Genomic DNA, 25,802 nt, shown 5'->3' on the forward strand with positions numbered 1-25,802 from the left:
ATTTTAAAAAGTGGGGAATGGAGAATCAGGGTTTCCTACCTGTAGCAATGTTGTGCACAATTCCCACGGATGCAGTGTGATAAATTATATCATCACCATCATTTAAATAATGAACATTATTCCTACAGTCTCTGCCTCGATAGCCAAAAACAAGCTCCAACACAAGGTCCTATAACAATGATAAAACCATTATACAATTCCTCATGTCTAAATGTTCACCATTATTTTGTTATATAGAGTACTGGTGTCTTCAGTCAAAATGGAGGATGCATTTTTGATGTTTTACAAATTTCAAACACAAAATTAACCTAGATATACCTCTCTATGTAACCCGTTTTGGGCAGCTGAAACACACATTCCATACTTTTCTACATAAAGTCATAAAAATGAAAGGAGAACCACAAGGTCATCTGATTCCAAGAATTTTAGTTCTTGAGATTTCATGTGTTAAACATTGAGATACTTCTTGTGTCCAAAGAAGAATATTTCGATTTGTGTTAAACTGTTAGTCAAAATATTTGATCTGCGTACGTAACTCAGGGTAACTTATGTCCAAGTGATGTACTTTCAAGGATCCAGACAGTATATCAGCTTTGTGCACTAAGCAGGCTGTCTCTGATAACTCATGCTAAAGTTCTAGCAGATAATTCTGCTACTCCAAGTGTCCATTTTCACTGACCCTGTGAGGCTGAGTGGGGTAGGAAGTACAACAATCACCCTCCCACAGCTTTATGCCTTGTTTTAGACCTCACTTAGCACAGTTTGCTTGTTGCTGCTGATACTGAGATTATGAAATGCCTTCCTTTTTTGCTCAATTATTGTGCAAAGGTTTCTTTGCTTTGAAGCAGAACCTTCATTAAACCCTACAGTGAATACATTACATGGAGTAAAAGTTCCTGATTTGGTGTAAGCATTAAACCTTTAACTTATAAATTCAAACTGCTAAGTATAAGACACTGCCAAAGTGCCTATGCTTCCATAAACCACAGATCATTTCATACATTTACATTTAGAAGTTCTCTGAGATACAGTTCAATTTAGGGTATTATTCATAGAAAACTAAAAGAAAGACTAATTAAAAAAAGGAACAGGATATCCATCCAAGACTCAGATTTGACAGTTAAGCAATCAATTTTTACAACCAAACAAAAAAGAATATTCATCAGTACATTTATTTTCATAAAGAATAAAGAAAAGATTTAGATGTTTTCCAAAAAGGAAACAAACTAAACCCTGTATACATTTTAAGGTACCAATTAACACCGGGGAGTGGGATTTTCCTCACCTCTATGGGTCTCTTTTTCTTGCCGACATTGTTGGTCTGGAGTTTCACTGGCTGTGGCGGGGCCCTGCTCACAGGAGGCCTGAAACAGGTAAGTGGGAAAGAGGAAAGGAACCCATCACTGGGTGCCTTCACTGGGCTTCTCTCACCTGCCCTCCAGAGGCAGATGTCTCTGACACACCTTCACAAAAATGAACCCAATCTGTGTTTCTCACTAGACTCCACCCTCCTTATCTTGATATCTTCTAAAGCAGAAAGGTGGAAAGAAAATATTAGAACTTCTATTCATTTTTCTTTTAAATTCTTTGGTGTATGTTTCATAAATGTAACTAATATAATAGCACAAGAACATATAGATGATAAAAATATACAAATGTTAGTTTTACACACTCAAAAACTTCTACATGGTGTACATTATCAACAAAGCCTAGATTACTGCTCTGAAGTAAGCTACCTCAGTATCTTTCACATGGCAGGTACTCAATACATTCTTCTTGAATTTTGAAAATATTTGTATAAACTTTCCATACTGTTGGCAACATAAGTCATGTGTGAGTTCAAATCTGTACTCTTTACCTGCTCCTCTGTGCCCTTTATCTTCTCTTCTTCTGAAGTCCCTAGTATGGTTATGGCATCACCTTCAGTTAGTCAGGCAAGACATTTTACAGTTACAAAGCACTGTAAACCATACAACACTCTGTAAAAGGTTATTACTATTGTCTCCAACTCCTTCTCTTCCCTTATTCTCACTATTAACTACATATTTTTCAACTTTACCTACACAGTAGCTCTCAAATCTATCCCTCTCCTTCTCTGTTTCCATCACTAGTTCAGGATCTATTTATAATGAATGTGTCATTAGGTGTATAGAGTTCCCATTTTCTATTATTTAAATGTGGAGACTCTTCCCTAAAAAAAAAACCCTTTGTTTTATTTTTTAAAAGTCCACACACATCATTTAGTTTAGTTTTAACTCAGAGAGCCGTTATTCAAATGTTTAGTAACCTAAATACTGAATCTAAATCAATCATATATCAACTTCCTCTTTCAAATTTTAATATTAATTTTGTAACAACTAAATCAGAAAATGATGTAAATTAACTTTCCAGTGGAAAACATTCCAATGTTTCTGAATAAATCCATAAAATTAAAGGCATAACAATATATTTGCATTTTCAAAATGATTTTCAAATTATACATCTATAAAAAGTAAATGAAGTGTTATATCTTGAACATGTAATATAAGAGAAATGTGTATTTTCATATATAATGTGAAGCAGTATGTAGAAGTATAGAAGCATGACTGGTGACATAAAAGTTAAATGTACTTGCAACACTCTATAAAGAACTTTTCAAATTATCACAAAATTTTTTGGTTTCAAACCTTTTTCATATACTTTTTTGAATATCTGTAAGTAATAAATATAACTCACTTTATAATATTTAAAAATATTTCTGCTAAAATCATTTTGAAGAATGACAGAAGCTTTGGCTTTACTTCCAAGTCAATTTTGTTGAACTTTATTCAACATTATTGTCTGAGAACTTTAATAAATGTATAATTTTTATCTATAAATCCTGTAAAATGGTTAAGCATATTTTAATTTTTATAAAGATAATTTATGTAAGATATATTATTGCTTGAAATTCTACAACTTGGAAAATTATACAAGTTGAATGAATAAAGTTTTAGTAAAGCAGTTACTTATATAGTACAAATCCAATAATTAAGATGTAGTCATTTCACGCATACTGATTTCAAAGGAGAAAAACATGGAAAACTGTGAATAGAAGTAAAGAACACCAAGTAACATAGCTTATTAATGGTAAGTATGAAAGATAACGAAGATACAAAATTGGGTCGCATAGAGCATAGCAAAGAGAGAGGATTACCTGGAACCTCTTTCCAGCAGCAGATAAAAAAGGGAAAAGATTACAACACAGATTTGCATTTAAAATAGTAGTACAATATTTCCTGTAATAAAATATGTTTACAAGTTTAATGCAGATAAACTATATTGTATATAGTAAAGGGCTATTGTTTTTATTTATTGCTATATATAAGAAAAGGCCTAGGCTTAGGGCTACTCCATTCATGGCAGGGAAATCAGAAGAAAGAAGATGAAAAAGAAAAGAATTCAATATGTTCTATGTTGTAAACATTAAAGCTTGCCATTCTTATTTTTCCACAGTGCAATCTGAATTTCAAACAAAATATTTAAGCTTTCTTAATGTTTATTAACTTAAATGGCTGGTAGCACTGGCCCTGCTATTAAGGACTGCCTAAGGAACCTAACTAAGCTCCCCCTCCCCTGACCCAAAAGGGATTCCCAGTCAGCCAGTCTAACCAAGTAGGCAGAGTGAGTCTCGGGACCATGCTGGATTTGGGACTTTTCTAGCAAAGGAAGTAACTTAAAAGAAAAAAAATTCCCCTTAACAACATAATGACTGAACAGAACTGGAAGGGATCACAGAAGTTAATCTTATCCATCCTCCCAGTGAAACCAGGAATCGTCTTTACATGTCTAGAACATCCCTTCATAGCACTGATGACAAGTGGTCATTTACTAAACTCTGCATGAACACTGCTCGTCACAAGGAGGTCACTCCTACAGAAGTCATTCATACCTAAGACAGCAATTATATCTCCACTTTGTTTTCTTTTTTTGAAACTAGTGATTCCCAAAGCGATGAATTATTCTTTGTGTAAAGTGGCCTCCCAACATTCCTTTACCCTCTGTTTCCTTCTAGATCACTGTAAACTGCCAATGTCCCTTTAAAATGCAGAGATCAGTCCTGAATAAGCTACTCCAGATCTGACGTTAGGTCTGAATGTTTTATTTCTTTTAAAATAGTATAAGATTATGAGGGCTTTTTTAGAAGTCACATCACAGTCTGGACTCATATCTTTGCACACATCACCTCCTGCTTAAAACAGATAATGAAGTCCTGATATCTGCCAAATTAATTAAGGAGTGCCTTATATTTGATGTGTTGTACAATCTGATCTCAAATCGACTTTTTCATCCTATCTGCCAGCATTTTCCTACTGGTACCTTTTTTACTTCTAAAACAGACTAGGCTTTTCCATATTGTCCTGTTTCAGAAACTGTCTGAAGACATTTTTATCTCACTAAAGGTAGCTACAAAAGCACCCTAAAGAGTCCCTTCTTGCACATATCATTTTATTAAACATACAAATATCATTACTGCCCATATGTGAATGTTTTGAAATTAATGAATACATTAAACAAGCATTAAATGAAGCTAACAGGTTTGTTATCAACTGAAAAAATTTTCACTGATAAATATGTGTGACTAACTGTTTTTATGAGTCTTTGAAATTTAAGGAAAAACTAAACTATTAGAGTATAGGAGTTTGTGAAAAGTCATTTGTAAAAACACTGATTATAATGAAGACCCTCATAACAACACCCACATATTGTATCTATAAATGCAACTCTTCTGTAGGATTTGTCCTATTTCACTTTCTGGTTCTTTCTCAACAAATGTAGTTCAATGTTTTATAGGGGAAAAAAACAAAACAAAACCGTAAAATACCACAAAGACCAAAATAGAAGAATAAATTTTTGAGTAAAGTATTTTCTTTAACAAAATACTTACCTTACTACTCCCTGCCTTCAAAAGGAGCAAGAGGAAAAAAGTAAGGAGATATACATGAAAACTGATGATGAATAAAATGTAGCAGTTTACTAAACAGATTAAAGATAATATGTCAACAGAATTCTAATGAAATACAAAAAGGCCTAAATTTTATGTCACATTGTTTTGAATATTTTTATTCAAAAATACTGGAAATTTGATTGACAAGTAACTACTTAAAATACATAAGATTAGCTATAAAAATATTTATAGAAAAAGAAAAACATAAAATTATTAATGTCATTTAGGAAAAAGACTCCATGAAAGTGTCAACTAAATAAAGTTGTCAAACTGTCATCAGAAATATTTTCCTTTTAAGTGGATATTTGACAAGCATTTGTTTTGTTTAAAAAGTGCTTTGTTTTGTATATGACAATATACTTTATTTCAAACATGAAAACAATTATGTATACAGACCATTTTATCTCCTCACAAAAATTCAAAGCTGATGAAAAGAAATATCTCTTCATTTTTATCTCCTTTGATTCCTGCATTTTATGAAAATGAAGGCTCCTAACTATGAATCACAATAATGACTTCTTCTGCGTTGGCATTTTCAGAAGAATTTAGTAGAGGTGAATTGTAAAATAATTTGAGGACAAAATGCAAAATAAAAAATAATTTTGAGAAAGTTAGCTATAAAAAATGCAAGCTAACAGCAAAGATTACAATTATGACCGTGTCAACCATTCTTTGTGAGCAGTAAAATGTTTCCATCTATCAGAACTCAGGTCTCTTCAGCAATGAAGGAGGAAATTTAAGTGTTTTACCATGAGAGATGGCCTACAGATTAAAATTAGGTCACATTTTCTGACATACCAAATTTATCTGATAAGTGATAATATTTTCTTCAAAAAATCAATATAATAAATGAAAAAGATTAATGGGAATGTCTAGAGTTCCTTCTTCCCTATATTACATTTTTCATTACCTGTGAGGTATAATTTCTTTTAGGTAATATTAAGTACTATACTGCAAATATTCTAATTATGAACATCTATATTTGCATACTGATATGTACTCTTCTGATTAATAAATATATAGGTAGTGTTCATTACTTTGTGGATATTTAATTTCAGTACCAAAAAGAAAAACTGTTAGAGAGTTCCCTGGTGGTCCAGTGGTTAGGACTTGCCACTTTCACTGCCGTGGCCCTGGGTTCAATCCCAAGCCATGCGGCGCGGCCTGAAATGAAATGAAATTCAATTCAATAAAAAGGAAGTGTGTCAGTATTAACCAGGTATCTCCTTAGGTTACCTTGTATTTTATTCCAAGGAAGGGGCGAGTGAAGACTTACTACTTAAATTCTTATATACATTATTTCATTTCATGAAGTACTCCATAAATTGGGGATTATAATGCTTATTTTTCCTTTGTGGAAACTGAGGCTCAGATAGAATGGTTTCTCAAGGTCACACAACTGGCAAATGATAAAAATGAATATTTTAACCCATTTATCTGATTCCAAAAACCATGTCGTTTGCACTATATGACGTAGCCTTCTACCAAGTCATTTCAACCTTGCTCAGCTTTTAAAAAACATACCTCTAGTTTAATAACTTGCCTCTTTATAAGTGATGAATAAACGGATAATCACTGTCTACCCTCTTTCTGTAAGGTGACCCCCCATTGCTATTATCTGAGGTATACCACCATCAGCAAATGGGGCACCTGGAAGAGGAGCTGTGGAGGCATCATGACCTCAACCTTCTACCTAGAATTTCAGTTCAACAGCATCTCTAGTTCTCCCCCCTTTTCCATCAATAACATGTATCTCACCCTTCCAACTTCATTCTTTTCCCTGGATATTAAATCCATAGGTGCAAACTCAAATTCCTCTGCCAATGCTTTCTTTTAATATTATTTCTATCTAGCTGGGCTCCAATGGTCTTTAGCACTATCCTCACTAACTATACATTCACTTGAATTTTCCACAAATTCTGTTCACTGTGAATGAATTCCCTTTCATTTTTAGCTTTTCCCTCAAATACTAACTTTTTATAATAACATTTTCCTCATCACAGCTTTCTACAGAAGAGGTCACTGCTGTTCCTACCTCCCACTGCTTCTTTGTTCTTCAATGTAGTTTCTGAATAATTTTTCCTTTATCATTTCTTAAAACCTCTTCATTTCTGAAATCCATGCCATTCACTGATCCATATGCCTCTTTATTGCTTTCTATCTTCTCTAATGATTTTAAAAGCATCAGGCTCACAGTTTCTCTCTTTCCTCATAAAACTGCAGTGCACATAGCCTTACTTTTGATTTGCTGATTCTAGACAAAGACCAATAATTCCCATTAGAGACAAGCTATACTTCAACTTGCCTTTTTGGAAAAATTTTAAAATAATGACTTTCTATCCTTGATCAAAAAGGCACATGGATAAAAAGGCCTTTTAAAAATTTAATCATCTCTCTGCTCATGTGCTTCCTAAAACATAATAGGTATTGGATTCAATTTGTATTACTTCTTGAAACCCTATCACATATATTTATAAAAGTTAGCAAATAAGATTCCTTTAATCATATAGACTTTATATGTAGCATCATTCCCTAAGCTACTTGCAAAAGACAGTGTCATTACCAAAAAGTATTTAAGGACAAACATGCTTTCTAAGAGGTGCTGGGAACTGTAAAATGCAAGAGTACCACTGTTACTGAGTTTTTGCAAAAATTCATTCAGTTAAACAATCAATTCAAGTTTTAATACCAATATCTTTTTCTTCATCTAGTTTTAAACTTGATTGTTACCTCTCATCAACTGAGGGTTCTTTTTGTTGCAAATGAGGCTTGATTCCAAACACTGGGCGAATATTTGTTGATAAGGCTCTGATGGTGTAACTGATTTCATTCTCCCTTGTGACATCACTGTCATAGCCTAACATCAAAATATAAGAATTATTCTCTATGTTATAACTGAGGAGCTCACTTATGATCTTAAAAATTGGATACAAGGATGTTCAACAATATGAAATAAGTTTAATACACTGTGTTATAATCAAATTATGCAATAACATACAGCCAGTAAAAATGATGTAGAAGAATATTTAATGATAAAATTCTCAAAGTATTGCTAAGTGATAATAGCAAGCTACAAAAAATAAACTCAATATGATATCATTTTTGTTAAAAAAATATAATGTATATAAATGCACATACCCCTATGGGTATACCCCAAATGTTCAACAGAGATTACCTCCAAGTGGCCAAATTATGGATGCTGTGTTTATTTTTTATTGAAAACACACTTTCTAATTTTTCTGTAATGAGCTGGTATTACTGGTATATTAGGAAAAAACCAAAATTAAAGTATGAGGCTCAATGCTATAAATTTATTTTAACAGTACTAATTTAAAGTATGATTATCATTCATTGGTAAATGAAGAATATCTAAGTTATTAGTATATGACAGCCTGTTGTTTTTGAGTCACAAAACAAATTCTGTTGTTAAATAGACCGAAAGGACTAAAACCACAATTATTCAAGTATTATTATTACTTATTTAACTTCCACAGTTTAAATCAGTTGTGCTAAATTTTTTCTATGTTTTCGTTAAACTAAAATATTTTAAAATGACATACCCCCATCTTCTTCAGAATCTATATCAGATTCTTCACTATCACAAGGCCTTTTTTCTCGATATCCCTCCATTTCATTTGTCCAAACCATTAAAGACATATCTGTACCTCCTAAGGTAACCAACATGCTGTCATCAAAAGTCCAGCGCACATTTGTGACATGTGTACTATGGGCCACATACCTCTTAAACTTTCCAAATTTTCCCTAAAGGTAAAAAAAAAAAATTCAAAAAATCTTTCTGAGAAATTTTATTACTTGAAAACATTGTTATAATTTTGAATTTATTTCTTAATCTGTGATTAGAAATTAATCATTACAAGGCACCTTGTAAAAAAAAAAAAAAGAAAATACTGAAACTCACTAAAATAAAAAATAACAATTCCCAAACCTGATGAGGACAGGATAAAACTAGTAGTTTTGCACATTGCTAGTACTATGGGCATAACTTTTTTGGAAATCAGCTTGGCATTCTACATTGAAAAGCATGAAAATGCTGACCTTTGTCTCACCAATCCCTCTTTAAGAGATCTATGCTAAGACATTTTCTGTGCAAAAAATAGTTGCTACAGTATTTACTTATAGCAGTGAAACATTTTAAATACCTTAAATATTCAACAGAGCAATAGCTAATTACAGTGGATATCTTTGGAATAGTACATATCTGTTAGAACAATGGCTAAGCAGACATATTGTTGGAAATAGACACAATAACTGGGAAAATCAGTATATAAATGCCTATGTACATAGAGCACGGCCATATTAACAAAAAGTAATTAGCAAACATTTCGGTATATACCCAAGTAAATATCTTTCATCGTAGTTCATTACTGTTTTTGTTTATAAGCAGATGTTACACATAGGAATGTATTTTTCTTGTAAATATGAAGAAAAATCCAAGTTATAGATACTGGCAACTTTTAAATCTAAACACTAGCATTACCAAATTTCATAAGTAAATTTCAGATCAACATATCATAAGCAGGTTTTAGATGGACATCTTTTCAAGGGTGTTAAAATAAGAAATGTCTTAAATATACAAAACACAGTAATAGCTAAATCAGTGAATTCTTTGGAAATGAAGACTCTTAATAAAAATTAGCTGAAATAGAAGGTGAATCTGTCATCAAAACACTGTAAGAAGGTAGCTTCCCTAAGATTTTGTGGTTCTTGCTACAGTAAGGTGAAGAAGGAATCTGCAGACCAATATCCTAGAACGTATTTTTAAGGTTCCTATACCATCTAGAATATTGAGAATGATGTTTTTGACTAATAAATGTTCTATTGGAACACATTCTTATACAGAAGGTACTACTACTTAAGTGTATCTAAAACAAGGATTTGTGAAATATTTTCTTGGGTGCCTGAGTTCTCTACAGGAATTTTTAAACTTGTGTTTTCATTTTGATGCTGATCTAAAAATATTCATATGAGCAGTTAATTAAGACCACCATGCACTGAATATCACGATTTCAGTGCCATATTTCAAATTTATATTTATGTTCATGTTGGTACTAGATTACAACATATATTTGAATTTGTGACAATTAAGAAATAAATGCATCTATACTTGATATATGAATTTTATTTTTGTGCTAAGTGAAAGCCTAATGTTTCCCAGTGGTTTGAATAAAGGAAAGCAATAAAAGAATTTAGTCATCACACAGCACACAGTAGCATGGGCATGCACATTCCAAAGAATCTCTACAGTTTGGTTTTAGGAAAATAACATCACTCATTCACATTAAACGAAAGTTATTTTGACTTTATAGGCAGTGTCATTTATAGTATTTTGTATTTAATTTGTTAGAACATTTTAAATGTTACAGTTGTAAATATCAAAAGTTTATATTTCCTGTTAATGGTATATATGTAATCAAAAGAATACTAAAATTCTTTAATATTAGGGCTAAAAGAATGTTTCTTCTAAAAGGGCTATGGATACTCCTCAATACTGAGAAACTGTACAATATAATATATAACTTAAGGCATAGGATCATAAATTATAATACTACTTCATAAATTATAATACTACTATTATCTATAGCTAATACTTTTTATCTATAGATAAAAGCTATAAATATGATGTCAAGAATAGGAAACGTAATTCTGAACCTTTCATATTACAACATTACATATTCCATGTGTAATATTCATATTACAAAAAGAAATGCTATGAAAGGGCATTACTTTAACCATTTTTATAATTATGATCATTAGGAGAATTAAAGAAAAACACATACTTTAGCAGGATATCTAAATAACTTCACAAATCCCAAATCATCCCCAGTAGCTAGGACTGTTTTGTCACTGGTGAGGCAAGAGGCAGTTACATCTGTGACTTCTCCAATTACTGGCCAAATTCCCTCACAACATAAACCAAGCACACTTGTCCATGATGCCCAACCAATTTTTTCTACCTAAAAAAGAAAAAAAAATGCTCTAAGGTTATAACATCTAACCCTAAAAAATTAACAACAAAAAATCTGAATATTTTTCTTTGTAATTAATATATGTCACAAATAAATTAAAAATTTTAATAAAAACAGTTAAACAAATTAGTAGCTGTCTTGGTTTTGTAGCTTCCCAAGTCCACTAGTTCCTACAGAAAAATTTTAACATAACATTATTCAAGATGTATTTATTATATATCCACTGTGTATTCTAGATGCGGAACGTACAGTGATAATATATAAGACTTTTTCTGCTTTTAGAATAATCAAGAAATTTATTCTTACACTTCATGTCTAAACTTCTACTAATAGTTTATAAGCATATTTTCCAATTAATCATTACTGGAAATTAAGAATTTTACTTACAGTCCCTCTCCTTATTAAGCTACTTTCACGTTATATTTGTTTAGCTTCTCTTCCTTGGCCATGTCAAAAAATTTTGCTAATATATCAGCCACAAAACCAAACACATTTTTTTCTTTTTTTTCCCCCTCAAACGAGAATTTGCCAATAAGCATCTTAGGCACATGGGTTCCAAAAGATCTGACAGACATGCAGTACTCCAATCTTAGATGGCATGTCTTTTACATGCTATTGCATGCTTCTTATCCTTTGAGGAAAGTAATTAGAGAAGAGCTAGACATACAAGCAAGCAATTTATTTCTTTTCTTAATATAGAATCTCTTCCTTTACCCAGATAGGCATCAGCTTTCTAACCACTTTCTGTCATATCAACATTACAAGCACTACTATCTTCCTACCTCTCCACTGGGGATGGTTTGTTTTTTCCCTCTGGGAGCTTCAAAGAATAACTGTTCTTTAGCACCAGTGTTGACCTGTAAAAGCTTCCCTTAAAAAAAAATTTTAAAATATACACATATATAAAATATAAATACATATACAGTTAGTATGATATTTAACTTTTATGGGAAAAATTAAGCTTAAACCCTCTGCAGTCAACCATATATATAATAACGTAAATAAACATAAATGGCTTAATTTGTGTGTGTGTGTGTGTATATGTGAACTATTTCTGTTGTTATACATCCCAATCAATATGGGTTATGTAATTGGTAGTGCCTTTGCATATTCCTACTCGTAAAAATCCTAGAAATAAAATTTGAAACCTTTTTTTAAAGAGTATTTTGTTAAACTACATTTGGAAAAACTTTAATTTACAACACGAGATTTATATAGGTGACTATCTGAAACAAAAATTCCTAAAATGGAGCATTTAAAATATTTAGCATTTATCTAAATTATTAAACATTGCCATATGCCACGCATTCTGCTAAAAAACAGATACTCATTAAATTCTGTATGTTATACAATTATGACAATTTTAGGGAATGTATTTTATTGAATGCTGGGAAAATTACATTAAAACTGGGAGTTCCCTGGTGGTCTAGTGGTTAGGATTCCAGGCTTTCACTGCTGTGGCCTGGGTTCAATCCCTGGTTGGGGAATTGAGATCCCGCAAGCCGTGGGGCGAGGCCAAAAAAAAAGTGGGGGCAAATACTGTTATTAAAAAAAAAAAAATCCTCATTAACATAACTATTTTCCAAAATTTCAGTTACTATTTATATCAAGCTCATCTGACAAAACCAGGACAAATGACTAAAAAAAATTTGTATAATATTTAAATTACTTTACAAATTAAAGAATTTATCACTTACTGTACTATCATCTGAATTACATTAGAAGTACTGCAAAGTCTAAACTCACAGCATTCATCTTTAGGTGTGAAATAAAGTAGTGGAAATCATTTTGAGAATAACGTTTGTTTTTCACAATGCTTTTGAACTCATCTGTTGAATTACTTGTTTCTCCAAAATAGCTATACTAAGTCAAATGAAACTTTTATCAAATAGTAAGTTATTTAGAGTCTTACCTCTAACATCCCAATCAATATGGGTTATGTAACTGGTAGCGCCTTTGCATGTTCCTACTCGTTTACTACTCATTACGTTGTATATATCTATAAAGCTATCATGTGATGCTACAGCAAGATATTTCCCAGAACCTGTAATAGAAACATATTTGCTTGAAATTTTCTACCCTTAGAAATATTTTTTACACTCTACAACTAGGGTCAATTTTCTTAATTTTTTTTTGGAGGAACTCTTAGATGTTTCCTAAGTTATAACAAGACATATGAGTCAAACGACAAATGGTAACATTTTCATGTATATTATAATTAACACAATTAAATAAAACTTTAATGTAGTGAGGTAGTTCAGTGGAAAGAAAATATCAAAAATTATATACAAAGTAATTTTCATATTCTTTGCATGTAACCAGAAAAAAAAAGAAAATCTCTAAATTTACAAAAAATATAAGTAAGCCAACATAAGTAAATTTTGCCTTAACATTAGTAATCCTGTATTATAGTAGGTTTTGTCATTGGTAATGAATATATGGAAATTGAAGAAGCAAAACTCATGTAATTTCAAAAGCATTAAGAATATAATGAAAACAGTTATCCAATCTGTCTTACATTATAAATGAGGAAAATGAAGCTCAAAGAAATGCCTTGGCCCAAGTCACACAGAAAATTTAGGGACAGAATTGGCACTAAGCCAGATATTTTGCCACTGATCTAATATAGGGCTTTTACCTTTCATTATACTGCCTCTTCTAGTAAAAAACTAAAATTCTGAGATAAAATAACAGTTAATAAAAATCACACATTGATACATTCACTGCCATACTCAAGTTAATAATCAAGTATGATTTCAATGAAATCTTACCTGGTGAAAATCGAATATCTGAAATAATGTCTTTTCTGTGGTGAAAAGATACAAGATCCTCCAGAGTATCTGCATTTGCCATTAAGAAACTTCCATCATTGAGACCTACAGCTAAAGCTTTACCATCAGGAGAAAAACAGCAACATCTCCCACCTAAAAGAGAAAGAGAGCATGTATCAGGTAATTTCCTTTTATTAAAAAAAAAAGTATATGCTTAAGGAAACTTTAATTTCAAAGAGGATTCCTATATTTATTATGGTTTCTAATCAATATTAGAAAGAAATAAAGATGCAGATAATAAAGTTTTCTATTGAGATCAATGGTATGGCATTCCAAGCGTGAGTTAATACAAACCATTTCCTTTTCTGAATGTAACAAAAGTGAGTACTGATATTTACCTTAAAAGGAATTAAGCTGATGAAAAGAATGAGAGATGACTAACATAAAAAGTCAATGATATATGTGGAAAAGTTGTTGTTCGGGGAGTTTGCTACCTTAGTAGTTTCTATCCAACAAAACAGAAATTTAAGAAATAAGGTCATCTTTATAAAAATGTTTTCAAATTAAAAAAAAATCTGACAATAGGCAATTATCAGTTTAAGCTCGGAAGATTTATACATATTTCAAAACTATACATGAAGAAATAGTGATGTTAATATTATTAATTAAAAAAAAATAAGGGTGAATGCTGTATTGGCAAACACAAAAAATGGGCTTAACTTGACGGCAAGGGATGTAGCAGGCATATTCAAAGCCCTAAGGCTTTTGAAGTCTTGCATAAAGTTTGGAGTGGGAGGGATAGGGTACACCTGTTATAGAATGTAAAGTTATAGAATGAACTGAGAATAAGCAGTCATGTAATTATCAAGCATACATTAGAAATCTAGGATGTGATTTCTGATACTTAAGAGTCAAGAGATGATGGTGACCTGAAGCAGGGTAGCAGCAGTGGAGGTAGTGAGAAATGGTAGGATTTGTATATATTTTGAAGAAAGAGATGGCAGGACCTTGACCAACTGGGAGTAAAGTAGGAAAAAGAGAAAAGTAGAGGCTATTTTTTCGTTTGATTGATGATGTCATTTGCTGAGATGGGAAAAACTAGGGGAGGTACAAGTGTTTGGTTTTGTACCTGTTATGAATGCCTGTGAGAAGTTCAAATGAAGACATCAAGGAGCCAGTTTGATACATTAATACTTCTCTGGAGTTCAAGGGAAAAGATATATACAGGCTAGAGATATACATAAGGGAGGTAACAGCACACAGATAGCAGTTATAGCCATGAAACTGGAGAAGGCCTGATATTAATTTATTGCCTCTCAGCTCCAAATCCACCCTCCTTGTTCCTGCTATATGATTACTGGAGCAGGACCCTATGGACATTTTTCCATTGCCAGTTGACTTGGTTTTGGCCAGTAGAGGGTGCTGGAGGGTTCCTGCAAGGCCAAAGAAGAAGGAAGGGACTTTTCTTCCTTCTGCTGTGCTGTAACCAGTGGATCAATTAGCGGACAGGAACTGGGGGAACAGGGGGGTTTCTCTGCCATCATAGCAGATCTCCTAGATCAGCCCTCCGGCAAGTTTCTTTTCCACTGGCAGGTTGTATGTTCCTGAGGCACCTACGCCCTCTCCAAAGAGATCTGAATCTCAGCCTGGGGGAAGAGGGGAGGGTCCACCCTGTAAGTTCATTCCTTGATCACCATCCACTAGCCCTATGGGTAGTAGCTGCTTTCTGCATCTGCTACTTCTATACCCCTTAGAATCCTCTTTCACACCTTTTAGTAGTTAAATCACCGTTCATTAGCTAACACTCCATATTAAATTTTCCCTGTTCAAATTACTGGGGTGGTTTCTGTCTCTGATTGATACAGAACTGGTACTGAAGTGGTCACAGGAGACAGACCATTAAAGATGGGGTTTGCAGAACTGGTTTAGTCATGCCTTTCTTTGGGCTTGAGCATAGTGCTGAGCCCTTGTCAATGGGAAATGGATGCTAGCAATCCAAGGTATGCACTGGCATAACAATTAACGAAGCTATCTCCTGTGGTTGACTGTGAAGTATCCACTGAAGCTGAGTGCCCTGGGAGTCCAAGCGGCTGCTGCCCTTGACCATTACAACAATAATGGTGACCACAAGTTCTGTGTTTGTACAAAAGATTACACTGAATACACAGAGCATTTACAGAAAGAAGTAACAAGCGCAGGTTCTTTTAAACTCTCAGCACGAGTCATGGTCTGAGTAGAGAACTTCCAAGACAAACCTAGAAGAATTTCTGACAGGGCTGATATTGCTGAATATTTACAATGTCAATTGAATTCACACACTCACCAAGTTTTCTTGTGTGAAAGTTAGGCCGCTGATTGGGAAGAGAACCCTTAACCGTGGAGTGGGAGCATCTGGCTGGACTCAGACAAAACTGAGAATCTTGAACTTCTGAGTTATTTGGAGTTTCACTGGCCAATGCAAATAGCTTCCTCTCCAGTGTCTGAGAACACACACCTTCTGAAACAGATGCCTTGCAGAGGATGCTTAACCTTCTGAAGAACCATCACAATCATTCCTTTGCTGTCACTAGACCCCTAACTCGGATCAAATCTCAGCATGCCCTAAGGCAGAGGTTGGCAAACTTCTTAAAGGACCAGAGAGTAAATATTTTCAGCTTTGCAGACTACTCAACTCTGCTACTGTAGTGCAATAGCAGACCTAGACAACACATGAAAGAATGAGCATGGCTGTGTTCTGATAAAACCTGATTTATAAAATCAGGAGGTGGGCTGGAGTTGATGTATGGGCTGACCTCTGATATACGGGAAGAAATCCAAAACCCTAGGGAGGTAAGAATGTTGGAGGAGATTTTTCACATGCAAACTGCATACCCTCCCATCAATTACATCCCTTGAAAAAGTCTAGAAAATAGTCCCTTCATGAAAGCACTGAGAAATACATTAATTAAGGGCAGCACCTGCATCACTGAAAAGCTCTGTGACTGTCCTCCCATAAAGGTCAGGAATGGGAAATGTCACCATTAATATGGGCTCCCTGATTCAAAAGATAATCCTGGAGAAGCAGAGGTCAAGCAGCAGCACTTAACCAACAAAAATAAGGTAGATTATTTTATCAAAAAGGGCAGCAGGGATGTACTAATAACCAGAATGTGCTGGCCTGTGGAGATTTCTGTTGGTGGCTAATTAATCATCGTGTCTCCAGGAACAAAATAAGTAACTTACTAGATTAGTGTTTGATCTATAAGTAGGAAAAACTCCAGACCTGGTGGCTAAAACACCTGACTTAAATCACCACAATGGAGAGTCACAGTTTCTCAACCAGTTTTCAGACCTAAGCCAATTCATATACTCAGAGCCCCCTGATTGAAGGAGGGCCAAGTTCCAATGAGGAAGAACCCTGTAGCACTGTCACAAGTGTATAACATAAATCTTTCTCCAAGGATCTGTGGCCGCTTAGTAGAATGACTGTGAACTGAAGGAAAGGAAAGATCCAAACTTTCAGGAATTACTGGACATGGGCTCTGAACTGACACTAGTTCTTAAGAACACTAAAAGCTGCTGTTGTACAAGCAGTAAAAGTGGGGCCTTATGGTGATCATGTGATAGATGGAATCTAAGTCCAATTTTGAATCATAGTGGACCCAGGTGGTCTGTGGACCCCACCCAATTCCTGAAGTTGAATAGATATACCTGGCAACCTGTAGAATGCTCTACGGCTGGCTCTGTGATCCATGGGGTAAGGGTCATTACAACAGGAAGAAGTAAGTACAAACCCCTGGAAATTCCTCTCTACTAAGACAACCAGAAACAAAACCATAAGCCTGAGAATTGCAAAAATCAGTGACATTACCAAGGACGTGAAATATGCAGGGGTAAGAATACCTATCACATCATCTTTGCTTGTTTGGTCTGTACTGAAATAAGATGGATTTTAGCTAATAACTCTGGATAATAAATTTAATCAGGTTATGATTCCAATTGAAGCTACTCTTCCAGATCTTTACTAGAACAAATTAACACAGTCCCTAGCATTTCGCTGCAGTTATTGCCCTGGTTAATGCTTTTATCTCCATACCAATTTGTAAAGACCACCAGAAGCAGTTTGCTTTTACCTGGCTTGTATCTGTGGACACCTTCAAATCCTTGCCTCAGGGCTATTTCAACTCTCCTGTTCTTTGCCATAATACAGTCCACAGAGATCCTGATCATCTTGACATTCCATAAAACATCTCAATGGTCCACTACATTGATGACATTATGCTGAATGGATCTGGGGAGCAGGAAGCAACAAGCATAATACTTTAGATGCCTTAGTAAGACAGAAGTGAATCAAGAGAGTGGCAGATAATTCCCACAAAAATTCAGGAACCCTGCCACCTCAGTGAAGTTTCTGTGGATCCAATGATCTGGAATATGTCAAGACATTCCCTCCAACTGAAAGACAAGTTGCTACACCTCCCATCACCTACCACGAACAAAAGGAGCAGAATGCTTGGTAGGCCTTTTGGAAAGCAACACATACCACATTTGAGTGAGCTGCTCTCTCCATCTATCAAGCCACTTATAAGCTTCCAGTGGGGACCAGAACAAGAGAAGGCAAGCTGATCTTCCACTTTGGTCTTATGATCAAGCAGATTCAATGATACTCCAAGTGTCTATAGTAAATAGGGATGCTGTATGGAACCTCTGGAAAGCTACCAAAGAAGCATACTTCGGACTGGGAGAAATTCCATGCCCTCCTTTACAGATAACTATTTTCCTTTTGAGAAGTAGTTTCTGGATTGCTACTAGGTCTTATTAGACAGTAAGTAAATGCCTAACTATGGGATATCAGGTGACTGTATGTCCTGAGCTTTCTTTCATGAACTGAAAGCTACATGACCAACCTAGCCACTGACTGGGTGTACACAACAGCAATCTGTCATCAACTGGACACAGAATAGAAAAGACCAGCCTTAGAGAGATCTGGAAGTTACAAGTAATTTATATGAACAACAGGTGGCTCAGAATCTTTCAGCAATAAATCCTATAGTGCAAGGCCTCTTCTCTCTCTCAATCTACACCTATGGCCTCATAGGTGTTCATTATGATCAGCTGACTGAGGAAGAAAAAATCCGAGCCAGACTTACAGATGTTCCAACACAATATGTTGGTACCTGCCTGAAAGCATCATAGCCCCACTCAGGGGTGACTCTGAAGGACAGCAGTAAAAGTAAAACTTCCCAGCGGGCAGCCCTTCAAGCAGTACATCTGGTTTACCACTTTTGTAGTGAGAGACAACTAGATAGACAGATTTACACTGATTCATTAGCCACTGTTAACTATTTGAATGAACAATCAGGGATGGAAGAAACAGGATTGGAAGATCAGAGACAAGGAAATCTAGAAAATAGATTTGTGCGTAAAACTCTCAGAAAGGGCATAGGCTGTGAAGATTTTTGTGGCCTAGGGAAAGCCCAATAAGGGCATCCACTGCAGAGGAGGTTCTCAATAATGGTCAAAATAATATGCTCTATGGACATCAGGCAGCCTCTTTTCCTAGCCAGCTAGCACTTGCTTAGTGAGCCAAAGGTGGCAAGGACAGAGTCTACGCTCGGGTTAAAAAAACATGGACTTTTCTTTACAGAGGCTGATCTTGCTACCACTACTGCTGAGTGTCCAACCTGCTAACAGTAGAGACCAACTGAACCTCTGATATGGCACCATTCCCCAGGGAAACTAGCCAGACACCTGGTGGCATGCTGATTACATTGGACCTCTTCCATTATGGAGAGGACAAAGAGTCATCCTCACTGGAATACACATGAACTTTGGATTCACCTTCCCTATTCACAGTGCTTCTGCTAGCACCACCACCTGTGGACACACAGGATACCTTAGCCACCATCACTGAATTCCGTGTTTCTGATAAAGGAACTCATTTCAGAGCGAAGGATGTGCAGCATTCAGCTCATACCCATGGAATTAACTAATTTTATCACATACCCTCATCACCCACCGAGGGCTACTAACAGAATGATGGAATGGCTTACTGAAAACTAATTTATAGCACCTTTTGGGAAACAGTATCTTGAAAGACCAGAGTTTTGTCTTATAGGATGTGGTATATGCTTCACAGCATAGACCATTATATGGTGCTGTCTACCTCACAGGCAGAATACATGGGTCTGGAAATCAAGAGGTGGAGGTGGGAATGGTTCTTCTCACTATTATATCTAATCATATCAAGTATTTTTGCTGTAAGCTTCTTTGCCATAGACATTTTGCCGCAAACATCTTTGGTACATAACTAATTGACTGTGAGGCAATTCTGCTGTAGAAGATAAAATAACTGGTTGACAGTTTGGTTTGACATATACAATACAAAAAAATATGTATGATGATGATTTCTTATTTTGAAACACACTACATTGGAGGAGAAAGAGGCTGAGGGCCTAGAAGGCACAGAGTTGAACCCACAATTCCTATGGAACTTTATAATGTCTATCAACAGGTGTGTGACAATCCATGCTCATGGATTAGTAAAATATCTACACTACCCTAAGCAATCTAGAGATTCGATGTAATCCCTATCAAAATTCCACTGGCAGTTTTCAGATACAGAACTAATAATCTTACAATTTGTATGGCACTACAAAATACCCCGAGTAGACAAAGCAATCTTGAGAAAGAAGAACAAAACTGGAGGCGTCACACTCCCTGATTTCAAACTATAGTACAAAGCCATAGTAATCAAAACAGCATGATACTGGCATAAAAACAGATGCACAGATCACTGGAACAGAATAGAGAGCCCAGAAATAAACCCATGTGCACATGGTCAATTAACTTACAAAAGAAGTCAAGAATGTACAATGGGGAAAGGAGAGCTTCTTCAATAAACTGTGTTGGGAAACTAGAACAGCCACATGCAAAAGAATGAAACTGGACCACTATCTTATACCACACACAAAAATTAACTCAATACGGACTGAAGACTTGAATATAAGATATGAAACCACAGAACTCCTAGAGGAAAACTTAGGTGTTAAGCTCCTTGACATAGATCTTGGCAATGATTTTTTGACTGACAGCAAAAGCAAGAACAACAAAAACAAAAATAAACAAGTGGGACTACATCAAACTATAAAGCTTCTGCACAGGAAAGAAAACCATCAACAAAATGAAAAGGCAACCTACTGAATTGGAAAAATAATTGCAAATTATATATCAGGTAAGGGACTAATATCCAAAATAAATAAAGAACTCATAAAACTCAACAGCAAAAAAACCACATTGATTTAAAAATGAGCAAAAGATCCGAACTGACATTTTTTCAAAGAAGACATACAAATGGCCAAAAGGTACATGAACTGATACAGAGAACAGATTAGTGGTTGCAAGAGTAGTGGGGGGTGGGGGTGGAGGAAAAAATTCAGGTTTGATTATAGTTAAAAGCTAAAGCCATAAATAAGAGTTTTTAACAGGAATTTTCCAATATGTCATTATACAGAAAAGTGCAAAGGCTAGCAAATATTTGGAAAATACTGACTTTATACACATTAAGAATTCAGACATTAATTCATGTTGCATATTTATACTTTGGTTATTCTATAACTAGTTACCATAAAATTGGATAATTTGGCAAAATTTTCATAGGATAGTTTATATTAACTATAACGACTTAGGGCTTCCCTGGTGGTGCAATAGTTAAGAATCCGCCTGCCAATGCAGGGGACACGGGTTCAAGCCCTGGTCCGGGAAGATCCCACATGCCGCTGCCGCGGAGCAACTAAGCCCGTGCGCCACAGCTACTGAGCCTGCACTCTAGAGCCTGCGTGCTGCAACTACTGAAGCCCGCGCACCTTGAGCCCATGCTCTGCAACAAGAGAAGCTACCACAATGAGAAGCCTGAGCACCACAATGAAGAGTAGCCCCCACTCGCTGCAACTAGAGAAAGCCCGCATGTACCAACAAAGATCCAACACAGCCAAAAATAAAAATAAAATTAAAAAATGTCTTAGTTATAAAATGTTAAGCCTCAGGACCATAATCCTTGCATGTTCATTTTCTGAAGAAAACAGTATTTATTTACTGAATGTTTGAAAGAGATAACTGTGTTTTATAATATTTAAACCACTATGACTTCAGTATTTTGTTATAATTACGTCAACCAGCATGTCCCTTTAAGGTTATGAACCATACATGTCCCTTTAAGGTTATGAAAATCCACTTGTCTTCCTCTTGAATTAATGATGATGAAGGAAAAATGAAGTGAGTATAGAAGAATATTTAAAAACAAAAATACAGAATCATGACTTTTCTCTACAACCTAATATAAAGATCTACTCCTAGAAGGAGCCAGTAATACTGGTAGATATTTTTTCTGGTCTGATATAAGATATAAGTCCAAAGATTCAGGAAACACAACAAATCCTAAATAGAATAAATAAATAATAAACCACATACATGCACAATGTTATTAAACCTCAGAACTGCAGAACGATGTAAAAGAGAACAATGGAAACCATAGGAATAATAATTCTGAATCAAGAACTCTAGAAGCAGTTAAATTAGCATTCAAGAATGAGAGTAAAAAATGAAAACATGTTCAGACTAGTAGTATACCAAGGGCAGGGCAGTGGAAACAGTTCCCCCGAGGGGCAATATATTGCCAATCAAAAATTTTAAAACAATAAAACTGAATAAAATTTCTTTTGCTTTTAAAGAATTGCAATGTCAGTGATAAAATATTTCTCCTGCCAAAATAGACCACTCCCACTGTCCTAGTCTTATATGCCACTGGTTCATCCAGAGGAAGATGAGAGAATTTCCAACAAGTACTTATTATGGATATTCTAAAACTGTATTTTAGAAGAAAATGACAAAAGAAAAAGTTTGAGATACAAGAAGAATAGGTGAACAAAGAAATGCATAAGCATAGATAAATCTAAGTAAACACTGCATGAAACAATAATAATGTCCAATTGAAGGGAGGTTAAAAAAACAAACAGAGATCCTCAAAAAGTTACACTCCTGAGTATTTATCCGAAGAAAACAAAAACACTAAGTCAAAAGGTATATCAACCCTCATGTTCACTGCAGCATTATTTACAATAGCCAAGATATGGAAACAACCCATGTGTCCACGAATACATGAATGGATAAAGAAAATGTGGTATAGATATGTCTGTATGTATATACATATATATGCATACATACACACTGTAAGATTACTCAGCCATAAAAAAGAATAAACTCTTGCCATTTGCAACAACATGGATGGGCACTGAGGGCATTATGCTAAGTGAAATAAATCAAACAGAGAAAGACAAATACTATATCCCACTTATATATGGAATCTAAAAAAAAAAGCTCAAAGATACAGAGAACAGACTGGTGGTTGCCAGTGGGGGGTGGGCAAAATGGGTGAAGGGGGTCAAGAGGTACAAATTTCCAGCTATAAAGTAAAGAAGTCATAGACATGTAATGTACAGCATGGTGACTTCAGTTAGTAATACAGTATTGCATAGCTGGAAGCTGCTGAGAGAGTAGATCTTAAAAGTTCTTCTCGGGCTTCCCTGGTGGCACAGTGGTTGAGGGTCCGCCTGCCGATGCAGGGGACATGGGTTCGTGGCCCGGTCTGGGAGGATCCCACATGCCGCAGAGCAGCTGGGCCCGTGAGCCATGGCCGCTGGGCCTGCGCGTCCGGAGCCTGTGCTCCGCAGCGGGAGAGGCCACGGCAGTGAGAGGCCAGTGTACTGCCAAAAAAAAAAAAAAAAAAAAAAAGTTCTTCTCACAATAAAAAAAAATTTGTAAGTATGTGTAGTCATGTTATTATGGTGATCATTTCACAGTATTTACAAATATTGGATCAGTATGTTGTGCACCTGAAACTAATGTAAAGTTCTATGTCAATTATATTTCAATTTAAAAAAGGAAAGAAAATCTGATAGGTAATAAAAACAAGTGTGTTCCAAATCTGACTGGTCAGGACTTCCAATGGACTTGGGAAGGAAAGAATCTTTTGACACAGTGGTTTTCTGTGCACAAAGAGGTGTGACTGTGGTTTTGAAATCTTACTATAACCCTTCACACCGAAAGTTCATGTACACAACCACTGGTAATTCTCCCTAGTTTTTCAGAAAAAAACAAAAGAATACAACACACACACACACACACACACACACACCAGAGAATGAAAATGCTGAACATCAATAACTCAAAAAAAAAAAAAGAAAAAAAAGGGAAGGACAGTGACTAGAGCTCTAGAGTTCCAGAGATTGTGATTAACTTCAGATTTTTAGTTAAGCATATACGTTAAATATTTAATAACAGCACTAGAAAAAGAGAATAGACTTCTATTGACTTAAAAGTCAATATAAGGAAGCAAAAATAAATCAACTGATTGAATTATAACATGTTACCTAACTTCAGCTTGGTCTTTACATTGCTAGCAATTCTTACTTTCATCTGCTTAAGCTATCACATTTCTTTCAGTCACAATTCCCAACTTTTTCAGCCAGAGCTCCTCCTACAATATCCTCATGCTATAAAATAATATTCCCTACCACTTTACTAAGAAATTTGAAGCGGGTGGGATAGGGAGGGTGGGAGGGAGGGAGACGCAAGAGGGAAGACATATGGGAACATGTGTTTATGTATGACTGATTCACTTTGTTATAAAGCAGAAACTAACACACCATTGTAAAGCAATTATACCCCAATAAAGATGTTAAAAAAAAAAAAAAAAGAAATTTGAAGCTATTGTATATCCTCATCTGGCCTAAGTTAATAGTAACAGTCTTGCTCCAACAATTGAAGCTCTTGTCGCTCTATATTGATAGGGTAGCCTCATTTACCTCCTACAAATGTGTTCAGTTCTGTTTCATCCCAAAATATCCTCCTCTCAACTCTGCTACCCCTTTTTAAGTTAAGGCCTTCCTGATTTCTGATTCTGAATTATATATAATCCATAGTCATAAAGGGTAGAAAACTTAGCTTCTGTTTTCATCCTATATTCTTTTTTCCAAAATGATATTAAAAACTGACTCAGCGTAGGCATGATCATAGTAGGTCCCATAAAGCAAAGACCGGGTATAATTAATTTTCTTCATATACCATCATGAGCAAGTAGACACAGAATAAATATTTTAAGTCTTTTTTATATATTTACTATTGCTTTCTTACATTTGTGAGGGTTAAATAATTGTGACAATTTGATCTATGCTCAAGTCTGAGAGGCACTTACCTTTTTTAAGTTTCCGGACAGCCAACATACAATGACTAGGAGAGAGATCCCATATTCTTAAGGTCTTATCATCACTTACAGTAGCACAGATGGGCAGATAAGGATGTGTAGCCAAACCCCACACCTCTCCTTCCATGTGTCCCTGTAAATAAAACATAGTTAAGATCAATTTAACCTAAAGATACTTGTATTTAGAAGAAAACTGAAGACAACATTCAATAATATATAATAATGATAGGATAATGAATAATAGATAAATCTAATAAAACTTTTCTCTTTATCTTTGGAATACACCTTAAAATAACTTCGTAACAGTTTTATCTCCACAGTTACAATATAATCAAGTTGCTGCTGAAAATTAGCTTCAAAATCCTACAACATTTAATGTAGAGAAAATAGGAATTGGCTGCCCTGGAATGCTAATAATTGTCATACAGGAGGGACTTCCTGCATGACAAAGCAAGGGAGTACTGCAGACCTGTGCACCAGTGAAACTGGTAGAAATTATTAAAAAAAAAATTAAGTCTCTGGAAATGGTTTCGAGGAAATAGAACAAATGAAGAAACATTTACTCAAGAAAATCTGCTAAAATTCAGTAAGAACAGTGAGTTTGCTGTATTTGAACCGAGACACCCCTTTTCTCCCTCTTCCCCACTCACTGACATGAAAACTCCATACCAGATTGATGTAACCAAGAACAAGGGTTGTCTCTCTCCCCAGCCACTAGGGGAGCTTTCTTCCCAGAAGGGGCAGGGGTCAGCATTTCTCATCCTCCCCCAGCTACCTGTTATTGAGGCTAAATTCTTGGTGATTGCTGCTGAGAGGTGGGAGCTCCCTCCTTCTATCCA

At 35.1% G+C, this 25,802-nt stretch overlaps 1 protein-coding gene across 8 annotated transcripts in view; it reads right to left on the bottom strand.

Annotated features, from left to right (window-relative positions):
* EML5 (EMAP like 5) overlaps window positions 1-25,802 on the bottom strand; it is a 169,410-nt gene that overhangs the window by 38,544 nt on the left and 105,064 nt on the right. For 6 of the 8 annotated variants that reach the window (XR_009563183.1, XM_060295159.1, XM_060295158.1 and 3 more), the window contains 9 exons: window positions 24,955-25,096; window positions 13,725-13,877; window positions 12,866-12,997; window positions 11,736-11,824; window positions 10,765-10,941; window positions 8,527-8,728; window positions 7,697-7,823; window positions 1,286-1,364; window positions 40-169 (listed from right to left, as the gene is read on the bottom strand). Coding sequence is in view for 7 of the 8 variants with exons in the window: in XM_060295159.1 (XP_060151142.1) it covers window positions 40-169; window positions 1,286-1,364; window positions 7,697-7,823; window positions 8,527-8,728; window positions 10,765-10,941; window positions 11,736-11,824; window positions 12,866-12,997; window positions 13,725-13,877; window positions 24,955-25,096 (1,231 nt within the window). In the remaining variant the exon portion in view is untranslated. Of the gene's footprint in view, window positions 1-39; window positions 170-1,285; window positions 1,365-7,696; window positions 7,824-8,526; window positions 8,729-10,764; window positions 10,942-11,735; window positions 11,825-12,865; window positions 12,998-13,724; window positions 13,878-17,889; window positions 17,995-24,954; window positions 25,097-25,802 lie in introns of those variants that run through there. The other 2 variants (XM_060295163.1, XM_060295164.1) reach the window with 2 other exon arrangements.

Source organism: Globicephala melas, chromosome 2 (assembly GCF_963455315.2).
Source record: "Globicephala melas chromosome 2, mGloMel1.2, whole genome shotgun sequence".
NCBI classification, from domain to species: domain Eukaryota; kingdom Metazoa; phylum Chordata; class Mammalia; order Artiodactyla; family Delphinidae; genus Globicephala; species Globicephala melas.